Source organism: Budorcas taxicolor, chromosome 20 (assembly GCF_023091745.1).
Source record: "Budorcas taxicolor isolate Tak-1 chromosome 20, Takin1.1, whole genome shotgun sequence".
NCBI classification, from domain to species: domain Eukaryota; kingdom Metazoa; phylum Chordata; class Mammalia; order Artiodactyla; family Bovidae; genus Budorcas; species Budorcas taxicolor.
The window spans coordinates 28955394-28970001 of record NC_068929.1 but is presented as its reverse complement, the minus strand read 5'-3'; the positions used below and the strand labels follow the sequence as shown (position 1 = coordinate 28970001).

Below are 14608 nucleotides of genomic sequence, written 5' to 3'. Positions count from 1 at the left end.
TGCCTCATCCCATAATTTTGTGATATACTTACTGTTTGTTTATACTTTGCTTCAGCTATAACTAAATAGATTTTTTAATGTGAAAATATATAATATTTAAATACTAAGTTAATGTGAAAGATTACCAACACTGTAGTGAATTCAAAGGGGGAAATAAACATTAAGGACTTCCCAGGAGCTGAGTTTCTTTCAAGCTCTTGAGTAGAGGAATATTCTTTAGAAAGTTATTGAATGTAATAATAACCTGAAATTACTTTTCTTTGAGGATGAACTTGACAATTTGTAGTAACTTGACATATTGATGCCTTTAAAAATTATGTATCAGTTGTACTCATTTAGCTTTTATTTTATCCTATAAACTTTAAAAATGTAGGCATATACTAGAAGTACATTTTTGTGTAAATATTTTTATGGATCATTTTAATAGTTTCTCCAAATAGACAAACTGTGACAAAGTAACCACACCTAATTATTGATATAGGTGAAAAGGTATAGTTGTCAGCTAAAATAACTTTAAGAAATTGTTTCTTTAATCTGTGGGTAGAAAGATTAGTTGAGTCAGAAATACATTTAGTTTTTTCCCAGTATATATTACAGCTAAGAACTCCGAGTATTTCTTTGGTCTAAAGCATTGATTAGATTGGAACTACAAATAAACATGAAATTAAAATTAACAAAATGTGCTAAGTTTTCTAGTTTTCACAAGTTTTGACATAATCATTTACACGTTAAACCTGTTGTTTTTAACCAGTTTTTTAAAGTTTACCTTAGTAAGGAACTATAATTTTAAAATGCTTTATGAGCATCATATAGTTGACCGTAATATGATTTTACATTGCTAGAATGAAGTCTTTTACCATTACTAAATGGAGACTTAAACTCTAAATTACTTTGTTATTTTCTGTCCTGATTGCTACTATAGTTTGAAATATATTTAATCAGGGAGTCAAAATTGTATGTATTCATCAGTTGACCTTTTGTTATTGGGTAGAAATATAGAAAAAGAGAGTCAAGTTATCATTGTTTTCCTCTAACATTTCTGCAAAAATTGTGCAGATTTTTTTATCTTTGCAGAATAAATTTGACATCTATTTGATATCCTTTTCTCTTCAGTAGGTTTCATTAAAGAGAGATAAATCAAAATGGTAATTAAAGTTAATTGATTTTAATTGTTTACGAAAAGGGTCAGGCCTTTCTCTGAAAAGAATGCCTTGTAAGCAGCATAACACAGAAACCACTGGTAATAGATATACTTTTCTATTTAAAATTGAGTCACTTTTTATATTTGTTTACTTTTAATATCCCTTTACATTCTTTCTCTGCTAATTATACCAGCTCATGAAATCAGAGTCTACTCAGTACAGGCTTCTCTGCCAGCACTCTTCAAAAATTACCAGTACCTTGTTGCACAAAATGGGCCTAAATTTTTTTATGAGCCTTTTCCCACTGTACCATAACATTCCCCCAATATATTTTTTCCAAATATCAAAATAGTACTTTACATGGTAAAATAACAAAGAAGTGAAATAAAGCTTAAAAAAATTATAAATAAGTATGTATTGTAAGATACAGAAAGCAACAAAAATACATTAGGGTGTAAGTGGGCTGTTAGCAACACATTTGTTTGTTTTTCTGTAGGATATTACTACTTTAACTGGTGTTCCAGAAGAGCATATCAAAACTAGAAAAGCCAGGATCTTTGTTCCTGCTCGCAATAACATGCAGTCTGGAGTAAACAACACAAAGAAATGGAAGATGGAGTTTGATACCAGAGAGAGATGGGAAAATCCTTTGATGGGTTGGGCGTCAACGTGAGTATTTTGGTTTAATTTGAGTACTATTTTCGGCTCTTTCTCTGTGTAGATTTTCCTTTTAAACACACTGATTTTCAGGCTCTTTTGTATACAGGATGCCTTATAACAGTACTTTTTGAGACAGTTTTGCATAGATATCACCATGTTTAATGGTATAGACATATACATTCCACATAGGTAACATATATATAAGAATATTTATATAAGTGTGGCCCAGCAAAATATATTGTAAGAACAATTTTTTTCAGAGTACTATATATTGGATAAAAATGGCTGACACTGTGAGCACTCTTAACATGGTCCCCAAGCTGTAGATATTAGTTTAAAATATATTGTGAATAGTGTTAATAATTTAATGACATTTATTTTTAAAATAAAATTTCTTTATATTTTTTATTAGAGATTAGATGAGTTTATAAATTTTGATAATTCATTGTTAGTGTATAGAAATGCAATAGATTTTTGAATATTAATCTTGTATCCTGCAACTTTATCAGATTCAACTCTTACAGTTTTCTGGTGGTATCCTGAGGATTTTCTATAGAGGGTATCATGTCATCTGCAAACAGTGACAACTTTTCCTTTTCAATTTGAATTCCTTTTACTCCTCCTTCCAGTCTGATTGGGGTAACTAGGAGCTTCAGTACTATGTTGAATACAAGTGATGAGTGCTGGTGTCAGCCTCCTGAGGTGTTGGCTGGATCCTGATAAGGCAGGCTGTGGGGCTGCAGTGGTCCTGGGATTGGTGACCACCTGCTGGTGGACAGGGTCTGGTCCTGGAGCATCTTGAGGCTAATTCCTTCCACCCCTCCCAACTGTTGCATGAAGCCAAGTCGAATAGTCTCTTGCTTCAGGGCCCAGGGGTTCTAGAGCAGATGTCTAACCACTGGTGGGTAGGGCCAAGGGGTTCTGGGCCTAGTGATGGTTCACTGCTCAGCAGAGGTAAATTGTGGGACCTCTGCCTCCAGAACCCCAGTAGTCCTTGAGCTGGTGTGTTGGCCCACTGACTGATGTCTGCAGTGTCTCAGAACTGTTTTTGTCCAGCTGGTTGGCAGGGCCAGGGCCTGGGACCATGGGGTCTTGGCTAGTGCTAGGGTGTTGGCAGGTGAGTTGGGTTCTCTGTGGCAGGCTAAGGGTCTGCTGGGGTGGCTGCAGGGCCCTCTGATGGACAAGGCTGTTGTTTCCTGGGGCAGCCCATGGGCTCAGGAGTTCTTAAGGCAGCCTGCCTTCTGGTGGGTAGAGCTGTGTTCCCATCCAGCTAATGGCTTAGCCTGAGATGTCTCAGGAATGGTGCTTACAATCTGGTCCGGTGGTTAGAAGTTATTGAGAAGATTCCAAAATGGTGGAATGGGCTCCCCCAAATGGCTCTTGCCAGTTTTCTACATCCCTGGGCTTCAGTTGTCTCCTGACTTTGCAGGAGACTCTCAAAGATCGGAGGTGAGTCTGACCCATGCTTCCTTCAAATTACCGCTTCTGCCTTGGGTCCCGAAGTATATGAGATTTTTTGTGAGCCTTTTACGAGATAGTCTGTTTGCCACAGCCTACTGGGTCTCCTGAAACTAAGCCCCATTGGCCTTTAAAGCCAAATGTTCCGGGGGCTTGTCTTCCCAGTTCAGGATCCCCAGGCTTGGGAGCTCATTGTGGGGCTTGGACATATTGCTCCTTGGGGAGAACCTCGGCAGTTGTTGGAGAAGGAAATGGCAGCCCACTCCAGTATTCTTGCCTGCAGAATCCCACGGACAGGGGAGCCTGGCAGGCTACAGTCCCTGGGGTCTCAAAGAGTCAGAAACGACTGAGCGACTGACTTTCTGCAGTTGTACTTACCTCCTGTTTTTGGGTTGCCCAACTTGGTATGGGTCTCTGCCTCCTGTCTGATTGTGGTTCCTTCTTTGTACCTTTGATTATAGAAGATCTTTTCTGCTAGATTCTAGGTTTTCTCAGTTGTTGCTGTGTAAACAGTTGTAGTTTTGATGTGTCTGTGAGAAGAGGTAAGCTCAGGGTCTTCACAATTTTGGCCAAGCTCGTTCTAATTACAGTGAATTTATAAGATATGTTTAAAGAATAAAAACAAACCTAAGAGGATTCTCATTCATTTTCTTTTTTTAAAAGCTTAATAAATGATTTTTATTAGAGACTAAAGATTGCTGAATGTCTTTGTCATTTTAAAGTTTTTAATTTGACTTGTTAGAAAATTGCCCTAATTTAACACTGCTGCTGCTGCTGCTGTCGCTTCAGTCATGTCCGACTCTGTGCGACCCCATAGACGGCAGCCCACGAGGCTCCGCCGTCCCTGGGATTCTCCAGGCAAGAACACTGGAGTGGGTTGCCATTTCCTTCTCCAGTGCATGAAAGTGAAAAGTGAAAGTTAAGTCACTCAGTCGTGTCTGACTCTTAGTGACCCCATGCACTGCAGCCTACCAGGCTCCTCCATCCATGGGATTTTCCAGGCAAGAGTACTGGAGTGGGTTGCCATTGCCTTCTCTGTAATTTAACATAGAAAAACATATTCAGATAGTTAACAGTTTTAAAGAAATTATTCAACATAAGTAATTTTCAATCACAGGTTAATGTTAAATCCTGGGAAAAAAATTGTTTCTTACAGGGCTGATCCCTTATCCAACCTGGTTCTGACTTTTAGTACTAAAGAAGATGCAATTGCCTTTGCAGAAAAAAATGGTAAGTATGATTTGCTTTTGTTTTGACAAGTAAGATATGATTTTATGTTCTTAACCTACATTCTATAATTAAGTTGAAGGAAATCAATGTATCTAGTCTAGTGGTTTTAGATTTTTTTTCTTTTTACACCATGAGAACATACCCCTCCAAAAAATAAAAAATCTGAAAAATAAATGCACATGTAACATGTGAAAGTCAAACTGCTCTAAATTTGAAGTCGAGGCTTGGAATAAAACTACTTCTCTAACTCCTATCTTATTTATGAATGCCTCTGCAAAATCACTAACATTAAGTTTAAAACATTAAACATCTCATAAGGCAACCTATTCCAGTTTTGACATCTATTATTTTCTTACTTTGAAACAAAATCTCATGTCTGTTACTCTACCTAACAGCTTTTCAGTTATTATAAATTGGTTATCATGTTTCCTCTAAAATGTCATGTGAACATAAATGTCTGTGTTTACCACTTCTATTGATATGTTGGGTCTGTAATTATATTAATACAACCTAAGAGTATATTAGTAGCCACCTAAAACTCTTGACCTGTTATTTTTTCTTTCAACAGAAACACAGAATAGAATGTCTTTTTTTTTCTCATTTTTCTGCTGTTAAACCATGCAACACAGTAGTGTTGGTATGGGTAGTGAAAGGAAGCTTTGGAGGCAGATCATGATGAATTCTAATCCTTATTATGCCACTCAAAGCTACATGATTTTGGATTCATCATGTACTTAATGTTTCTTCATTGTTCAAATAATGGTACTTATCTAAAGGTGTACTTAGGCAAGTACTTAAAACATAATGGGCTTCCCAGGTGGCGCAGTGGTAAAGAATCCGCCTGTCAGTGCAAGAGGTGTAAGAGAGTTAGGTTCAATCCCTGGGTCAGGAAATGGCAACCCACTGCAGTATTCTTGCTTGGGAAATTTCCATGGACAGAGGAGCCTGGTGGACTACAGTCCATGGGGTTGTAAGGAGTTACACACAACTGAACACACACATGCACACACAACTGGCCATTTGGAAACTATTATTCCTTTCCCTTACCTCCGTTCATCTGTTATTTCTTCTGTTTCTCTCAGGTTTAAATGCAATACTGTGCCTTTGTACCTGATGCATTCTATTGTTCTAGTTGATCAAATTGAATTTGAATCTAATTCAGCTGTCTATTTGAATGAGATCATGTCCATTTAAGTATGTTATTACTATAAGGCAATATAAGTGTAAATGATTATTAGTGTTTTTTCAACCTATTTGACATAAATGTAAAAGCGCTATAAAGATTATTCTTATCTGAAATATTTGCTTTTCATCCTGTGTTCACTTTATATTATACCTTAAGAATCTGAAGCCAGACTGTCAGATTTGAGTCCATGTCGGATCTCTGTTTGTTTGGGTTTGTACAAGGAGAAAATGCAAATACAATGGGAATTGTTGTGAGGATTGAATAAGTTTATAAAAGTAAAGTACTTAGGACATAGCTAAGTATATAATAGTATTTGTTTATCTTATTAGTAGACTTTAAAAAAATTTTCTTAAATATCCTATATTACCAAATTTCCAAATTACATACTTGTTTTCAAAGTGATCATAGTCTTTAAAATATTATTTTGATGTAACATTTACATTGCTCTCTTAAAAATTAAACTGTAATGTAGCTCATCAGCAACAGTTCTGTTAATGTTTTTCATCTTTGTAGCCTACCATATTTCATGTCTGACACCTCAAATAGTCTATCATGTGCGTTTAATGACAGGAAGTCTAATTAAACTCTTAAACCTGACTACTTCCTGAGTTGGGCACAAGGACTGTTCGACTGTTGCCATGTGAATTGCAGATATACGATCTAACCACTGCTACTGTTACTAATAAAATCAAGTGCCTTTCCAATCTGATTTCTACTCCCCACAGCAGAATGAAAATTGAGGAGCATTACCAAAGTCGATAGACAGTGTAAGTTGAAAAAGCCTAGAGAATATTACCGTATAAAACTGTAAGCTAACTGTGGATCTGGGGAGTTACCTGGTGATCGAATAGTTAGGATTTGGCGCTTTCACTGCCATGGCCCGGATTCCTTCTCTGGTTGGGGAACTGAGATCTCAGAACCATCTGGCGCAGCCAAGATAGAACAAAAAACAAAGAGAAAAACAGTGAATCAGGAATTCTTACCTCTTAAGTGCTTGCATGCTAAGTTGCTTTAGTCATGACCCTGTGAACTGTAGCCTGTCAGGCTCCTCTGTCTGTGGGCTTCTCCAGGCAAGAAAACTGGAGTGGGTTACCATGCCGCCCGCCAGGGGATCTTCCCAACCCAAGAATTGAACTCCCGTCTCTTTCATCTCCTGCATTGGCAGGTGGGTTCTTTACCACTAGAATCAACTGGGAAGCCCAAAGGACTTATAGAAGTATGGACAAGGTATAAGAAAACCACAGGACATAGTGGGACAGTGGGATGGTGTTACCAAACTTATGGAGCAAGACCTAGAGAGAGCTGCATGGGAGGGATCGTGTGTTAGGATGAAGTATGGTTTACAGGGAGAGAACAAACTGACCAGAAAAACCTAGGGTATCTGTTGTGCCCAGGCTTCTCGGTTCATGGGATTCTCCAGGTAAGTATACTGGAGTGAGTTGCCATTTCCTACTCCAGGGGATCCTCCTGACCCAGGGACCAAACTTGTCTCCTGCATTGGCAGGTGAAGTTTTTACTGTTGTGCCACCTGAGAAGCCCTGACAACCTTTAAGGTAGTAGGTATTCTGTTGATATTATTCACTTCTTTGTTTCCAGTTGTTGTTCAGCCGCTAAGTTGTGTCCAACTCTTTTTGTTTCCAGTGCCTGACACAAAACCTATATAGTGGACACTGGCTATCTGGTGAAATTATTGCCTTTCTAAAATATTTTCCCTACTCAGGAATTTGAAGGCACTTTTATCTCCGAGGGAAGAGGTTATTTCTCATTCTTCACTTACTTAACATTTAGTATTATATATCTTGGCTCCTTGGTGGCCCAGTGGTTAAGAATTCACCTTCCAATGCAGGAGACACAAGTTCAATCCCTGTATAGTCGGTGATAACTCTGCAGCTCTAACAGTAAAAGTAAATAGTTGTAATAGAGACAATATGGCCCCCACAGTCTAAAAATATTTTGTATTTGGCCGTTTACAGTAAATATTTACTGACCTCTGGTCTAAACAATTACGTACTCCATCAATACTGAGACCCTTTCTCCTCTGACTTTGTTAATCTGAAATACTTTTTATTCAAACACTTCAAAAGGCCTATGCTTAATATACTCCTCAGCTGATAATTCAAGTTCTTCACAATATAAGCATTAACTTACCACTCCAATAGTAGCCTGTCACTCAAACAGTAACCTACCTTTATCTTACTGTGCCTCAGCATTTCTTCCTGCCCTTATCTCTGCTTTAGTTTCTTCCTTCTGCAATCTCTTCCTCATTCTGTTCCCTTTCTCCTCTTTTTCCCTGCCTACGAACTCCAACCTACTCTTCAGAATACATTTTAAATGTTATCTCCTTCCTGATCGCTTTTCTTACTTCCCTTTCCAACCTCCAAATAGATGTGCTCTCTCTTCCTTTTAGCTTCCACATTGACTTATTCCTTTTTTATAACTCTTACTGTGGTATTGTATTTTACTTTTTTGTATTGCATTCAGTCATACATATGTTGAGCACCCTGTCATATGCCAGCACTCCTGGCTTAGGTTCTGGGGATCATTCTTTAAATAAGACATAGTCCTCTTACTCAAACTATAATACTTTATTTGCTGAATTATGAGCACCTCCCTGGTGGCTCAGACGATAAAGAAAGAATCTGCCTGCAGTGCAGGAGACCCAGCTTTGATCCCTGGGTAGGTAAGATGATCTGGAGAAGGGAATGGCTACCCACTCCAGTATTCCTGCCTAGAGAACCCCATTGATAGAGAAGCTTGGCAGGTTACAGCCCATGGGGTCGCAAAGAGTGCCAAATGATTGAGTGACTAACACTTTCACTTTTTTCACTTTCACCAGGGAGACCACCCCAGTCATCTTAATCTTTTTATATGCTCAATAAAAATTGGTAAATTTGAACAGTACATTTAGTGATGCTGTAAATTACTCTCCAGATCATGTTTTAAACTTTTCCTTAAATCATTTTAAATTTATTTGGCTACTGGTTCTTTCTTTTAGAAGAACTGTTAACTCCTATAAGACCAGTGTCTGTCACATAGCTCCCAGCTGATAGGGCCCAAGTTTCTAGGTTCCAAGTCCAGTGTTTTTTTCCATGATACTGCTATGCTGCTGTAGATGTTACATCCATCATCTCGATCTGCATGGTCCAGTACGGTAGGCACATGTGGCTGTGTAGCACTTGAAATATATTTAGTTAGAATTGGGTTGTGCTGTTAAGTGTATTTTAAAAAAAGCATTAAATATCTCTAATAAATTTTACATGGATTACATATTAAAATGATAATATTTAAGATGTATATTAGGCTAGGAACCTAAATGATTAAAGGCTTACTTTTTCGTTTTAGACATTTTAAAAAATGTTACTCCTAAGTAATGTAAAATTATTAAATTTTAATTGTCTGGTTCATATTATGTTTCTGTTGGGTAGCACTAATCTAGAATACTTCAAGCAATATAAGACATACATTACATACATATTCTAGATATATCATTTCTATATATTCTGTAGTGAATATAAGAAATAGGAAAACCTTACCCAACTTTGAAAAGTTACATTACTTAAGAAATGCAGAGAGTTTCTTGATAGTCCAGTGGTTAGGACTCTGCACATTCACTGCCAGGGGTCCTTAGTCAGTTCCTGGTTGGGGAACTGAGATCCCACAAGCTGTGTTGCGTGGCCAAAAAAATAAAAATAATTTTTTTAAAAAAGAAACACACTTCTGTTCTTCAGACCCTTACCTAGGATCAAGGATAAGTGTGAACTTTTATATTACATACAATAGTGAAATAAAATAGCTAAAAAATCTATGTGAGTGCTTAGTCGCTCAGTTGTATCCAACTCTTTGTGACCCCATGAACTGTAGCCCACCAGGCTTGTCTGCCCATGGGGATTCTCCAGGCAAGAATGTTGGAGTGGATTGCCATGCCCTTCTCCAGGGGATCTTCCCAACTCAGGGATCATTGCAGGCAGATTCTTTACCATCTGAACCACCAAGGAAGGGCAAAAGATCTACATTACATCACCTAATCCCTGTTAACACTTATTTTCAATTTCTTAAATAAGGCATTATGTAAAGCCATATATTTACATAAGAATGCTCTTCTGTCTGACACTAAAGGTTTTCTTCTTCCTGCTATTGATAATTTTGCCTCTGGTCTCCCTTCTCACCATACCTCACTTCCTGTGGAAGCCTGGTTCTGTCACCTGCTGAGTGGGGTAGAAGAAAGACTGAATGCTCTTCCTTGGCTTCTTTTTCCCCTGCTCACCTCTCACTTCTCCCTCCATTAGCATACACTAAGTAAGTTATAAATACCCTTGTGTCTTTTTATCACCGGAGCCTCATCTTAAACATCTCCCTTTGAACTCAGCCTATATTCCAGAAGAACTCTTCAAAGATGCTTTGTCTTTTTATAAAGAAAGTTAATCTGTGGTTTTCTCAAATGTTGATGAACCTTTCTTTTTTCTTTGTGTACAGAAAAGACCCACCTTTCTCACTCATGTGGCTTTTGTCTTTTCTTGTAGTGGGCTAGGATCCCTACATTTACATGCTAATGAAACCAGAAATGGTTTTATCCCCTTTCCCTTTTGATCTGATTTGAAACTTTGTGACTTTCCTTTGGTCTGTCATTTTACCCCTTGTGTTTTTCTCATTTCTGTTAGCTGTAACAACTTACTAAAATTCTCCAATAGAGGAGGGTTTTCTTCAGGAGTAAACAGGATGACAAGAGAATAAGCAGTGAAACTTCTATCATGATGTATTGGGGAGGAAAAACCCACCTCTAAAGTTACAGAAGGTGGAAGCACTGATTCAGGAAAATACAGAGTTAATTTGGGAGTTGCAAACCAGAACTTAGAATTATCTCAGAAGTGGACACCATCAGCAAGGTCTGGATTTCCACCTATCTTTAACCTTCTCATGAGGGTCTCAACCTTACATCCATCTATTTATTAAAAAACAACTTTCAGAAACTAAAATGAACAAAGACAAATTTCAAAACAAAAGTATGCCATGACTCAATATATATAAAAATTCTTCATAAAGTATTTATTTTACTCTATAGGGGAGAATTTTCCACCACAAAATGTTTCTTTGGCATATTATTTAAGCTGATTTTTTTTTTTCCTAAGAAATTGCAAACTTGGGGAAAACTCTCAAAACAGAGTAGGAGTTCCCCTTTTGTAAGAAATATTTATATACATAAGGGAAATTTCCATTTGTAAGGGTATCTCTGGAAGTACCTGAAAGAGGAGGATGACCTTATCTCTAGAAACTCTAATCAACTGAGAAGGAAGTGACTTAAATCTGCCTAATAATCTCACCCTTATTTACTGTTCTTTTTCCTGGTAATCTCACAGAATTGACTCTCTATCCTCAGTGTTCTCTTTTGTTTTTAGCATCGGATAGTATTTCAGATGAGGGCTTTGGCAATTTTGGTGAATTACTTAGTTCTCCTGGGTCTCTTCCATGTATTTGGAGAAGGCAAAAATCAAAATCAGCCTCTTGGTGAAAATGAAAGAGGAGAGTGAAAAAATTGGCTTAAAACTCAACTTTCAGAAAATGAAGATCATGGCATCCAGTCCCATCACTTCATGGCATATAGACGGGGAAGCAGTGGAAACACTGACTTTATTTTCTCGGGCTCCAAAATCACTGCAGAGGGTGACTGCAGCCAAGCCACGACCAACCTCGAGAGCATATTAAAAAGCAGAGACATTACTTTGCCAGCAAAGGTCTGTCTAGTCATGGCTATGGTTTTTCCAGTAGACTTGTGAGGATTTGAGAGTTGGACCAGAAAGAAATCTGAACACCAAAGAAGTGATGCTTTTGAACTGTGGTGTTGGAGAAAACTCTTGACAGTCCCTTGGACTGCAGGGAGATCCAACCAGTCCATCCTAAAGGAAATCAATCCTGAATATTCATTGGAAGGACTGATGCTGAAGCTGAAACTCCAATACTTTGGCCACCTGATGTGAAGAACTGACTCATTTGAAAAGACCCTGATGCTGGGAAAGATTGAAGGCAGGAGGAGAAGCAGACGACAGAGGATGAGATGGTTGGATGGCATCACCGACTCAATGGACATGATTTGAGCAAGCTGTGGGAATTGGTGATGGACAGGGAAGCCTGGCGTGCTGTAGTCCATGGGGTTGCAAAGAGTCAGCGATGACTGAGCAACTGAACTGAACTTCCATGTATAACATTAGCTAAATTTCAAAAGTGAAATATGATTGGGAGTTCATAACAAGAATAATGCAACTTAAAGGCATTCCAACAAGCGTTACAAAATATCTGTACTCGATAATAAGCCTGTTTTCAAAGAAGATAGCAAATGTTCACCTAATTTATAAAAATAAACATACTCTTTACAGAGGAAAAAAAATTTTACAGTAATCCTGAGATATAATATACCATGAATTACCAAACATATAGTTAAGAATATACCCCCAAAAAATCAAGTTAAAAGATTCAGTTATTCTAGGGTAGGTCCTGTATGTCTATATATTAATAAACCTCCATAGATATGTAGTATGAATTTCTATTTGGCATATACTGGCCTAGAAGATACAAGAAGTAAACTAAAGAATATACAAGATACAAAGTAAAGAACTAAAGATGCAACTAAGTTAATATTTTTTAAAATAACTGAAATTCTGAAAGATAACCTATACTATTTCTGATATCAGGCACCAGAGCTCAGTGAAGGTATTGACAAATCTCTAATCTTGGCATATAGCTTGTAATTTGAGAAATATCATTAACATTTATCCAAACAAACAGAATTAACCTCATGATGGTTAAGCATCTATTCCAAATTGACAGCTCTTCCCATGTAGCTCATCAGTTGTAACACAAAGCGTCTGTCTACAATGCGGCAGACCCGGGTTTGATCCCTGGGTCGGGAAGATCCCCTGGAGAAGGAAATGGCAATCCACTCCAGTACTATTGCCTGGAAAATCCCATGGACAGAGGAGCCTGGTAGGCTACAGTCCATGGGGTCGCAGAGAGTCGGACACGACTGACATATGGAGTCTGAGTCTTTGAGCACTTATTTTTACAAAGTTGAAAGAATACATCTTTGAGATTTCCCAGAGGGCCTGTGGAATATCACAAAGATAGTTTTAGGTGCACAGATACTCTGTTTTATTTTATATTTAAGATTTGATTTGGAGGAGGCAAAAATCAAAAATTTTCAAAAGATTTGAATATTTAGGAAAGAATAGGATTAGAAGTGGCTGATAAACAGTATTTGACTGCTCAGCTTGGTGATACAATTTACAAAGAACTTAGCCTAACTGTACTTTAGCTCTTAGATAAGTTATCAAGTACTTAAAGTCAACACAAGCATATAAAGTTATTCTTGTAAGCCACAGAATCTTTGTAGTCTAGGCAGATTAGACGGAAAGTAGAACCCTTCTTATTGTAGGTGAAGGCAATAAACAGTAACCTAATGAAACAAGCCCATCAAAATGGAACAAACTTTGGTAAGATTTTAACACATTTCATAGCTTCTCAGATGATGCTGTTAAAGTGCTGCACTCAATATGCCAGCAAATTTGGAAAACTCAGCAGTGGCGATAGGACTGGAAAAGGTCAGTTTTCATTCCAGTCCCAACAAAGGGCAGTGCCAAAGAATGTTCAAACTGCTGCACAATTGCACTCATTTCACATCCTAGCAAAGTAATGCTCAAAATCCTTCAAGCTAGGCTTCTATAGTACATAAGTGAGAACTTCCAGATGTACAAGCTGGATTTAGAAAAGGCAGAGGAACCAAAAATCAAATTGCCAGCATCCATTCCATCATAGAAAAAGCAAAAGAATTCCAGAAAAACATCTTCTGCTTAATTGCCTATGCTAAAGCCTTTGACTGTGTGGATCACAATAAACTGTGGGAAATTCTTAAACAGATGGGAATACCAGACCACCTTAACCTACCTCCTGCGAAACTTGTGTCGAGGAACAACAGTTAGAACTGGACATGAAACAATGGACTGGTTCCATATTGGGAAAGGAATACATCAAGGCTGTATATTGTCCTCTTGCTTATTTAACTTCTATGCAGAGTACATCATGCAAAATGCCAGGCTGGATGAAGCACAGTTGTCAGGATTGAAAGGAGAATTATCAGCAATCTCAGATATGCAGATGATACCACCCTTATGGCAGAAAGTGAAGAGGAAGTAAAGAGCCTCTTTCTTGATGAAGATGAAAGCGGAGAGTGAAAAAGCTGGCTTAAAACTCAACATTCAAAACACTAAGATGATGGCATCTGGTCCCATCACTTCATGGCAAATTGATGGGGAAACAATGGAAACAGTGACAGACTTTATTTTCTTGGGCTCCAGAATCACTGTGGACAATGACTGCAGCCATGAAATTAAAAGACGTTTGCTCCTTCAAAGAAAAGCAGTGACAGACCTTGACAGCATATTAAAAAGCAGAAACATTACTTTGCCGACAAAGGTCTTTACAGTCAAGCTATGGTTTTTCCGGGAGCCATGTATCGGATGTGAGAGCTAGACAATAAAAAAAGGCTAAGGACCGAAGAATTGACGGCTTTTGAATTGTGGTGCTAGAGAAGACCCTTGAGAGTCCCTTGAATGGCAAGTAGGTCGAACCAGTCAGTCCTAAAGGAAATCAACCCTAAATTGGAAGGACTGATGCTAAAGCTCCAATACTTTAGCCACCTGATACGAAGAGCTGACTCATTGGAAAAGACCCTGCTGCTTGGAACGGTTGAAGGCAGGAGGAGAAGGGGACGACAGAGGATGAAATGGTTGGATGGCTTCACCGACTCTATGCACATGAGTTTGAACAAACTCCGGGAGATGGTGAAGTATTGAGAAGCCTGGCATGTTGCAGTCAATGAGTTGCAAAGAGTCGGACACGGCTGAGTCAGTTTGAACAACAGCAACATAGATTTTCAGACTTATTT

At 38.1% G+C, this 14608-nt stretch overlaps 1 protein-coding gene across 1 annotated transcript in view; it reads left to right on the top strand.

Moving 5' to 3' along the window:
- NDUFS4 (NADH:ubiquinone oxidoreductase subunit S4) overlaps positions 1-14608 on the top strand; it is a 111717-nt gene that overhangs the window by 87339 nt on the left and 9770 nt on the right. Inside the window, exons 3-4 of the mRNA XM_052659194.1 lie at positions 1639-1811; positions 4417-4490. Coding sequence (XP_052515154.1) covers positions 1639-1811; positions 4417-4490 — 247 coding nt within the window. The remainder of the gene's footprint in view (positions 1-1638; positions 1812-4416; positions 4491-14608) is intronic.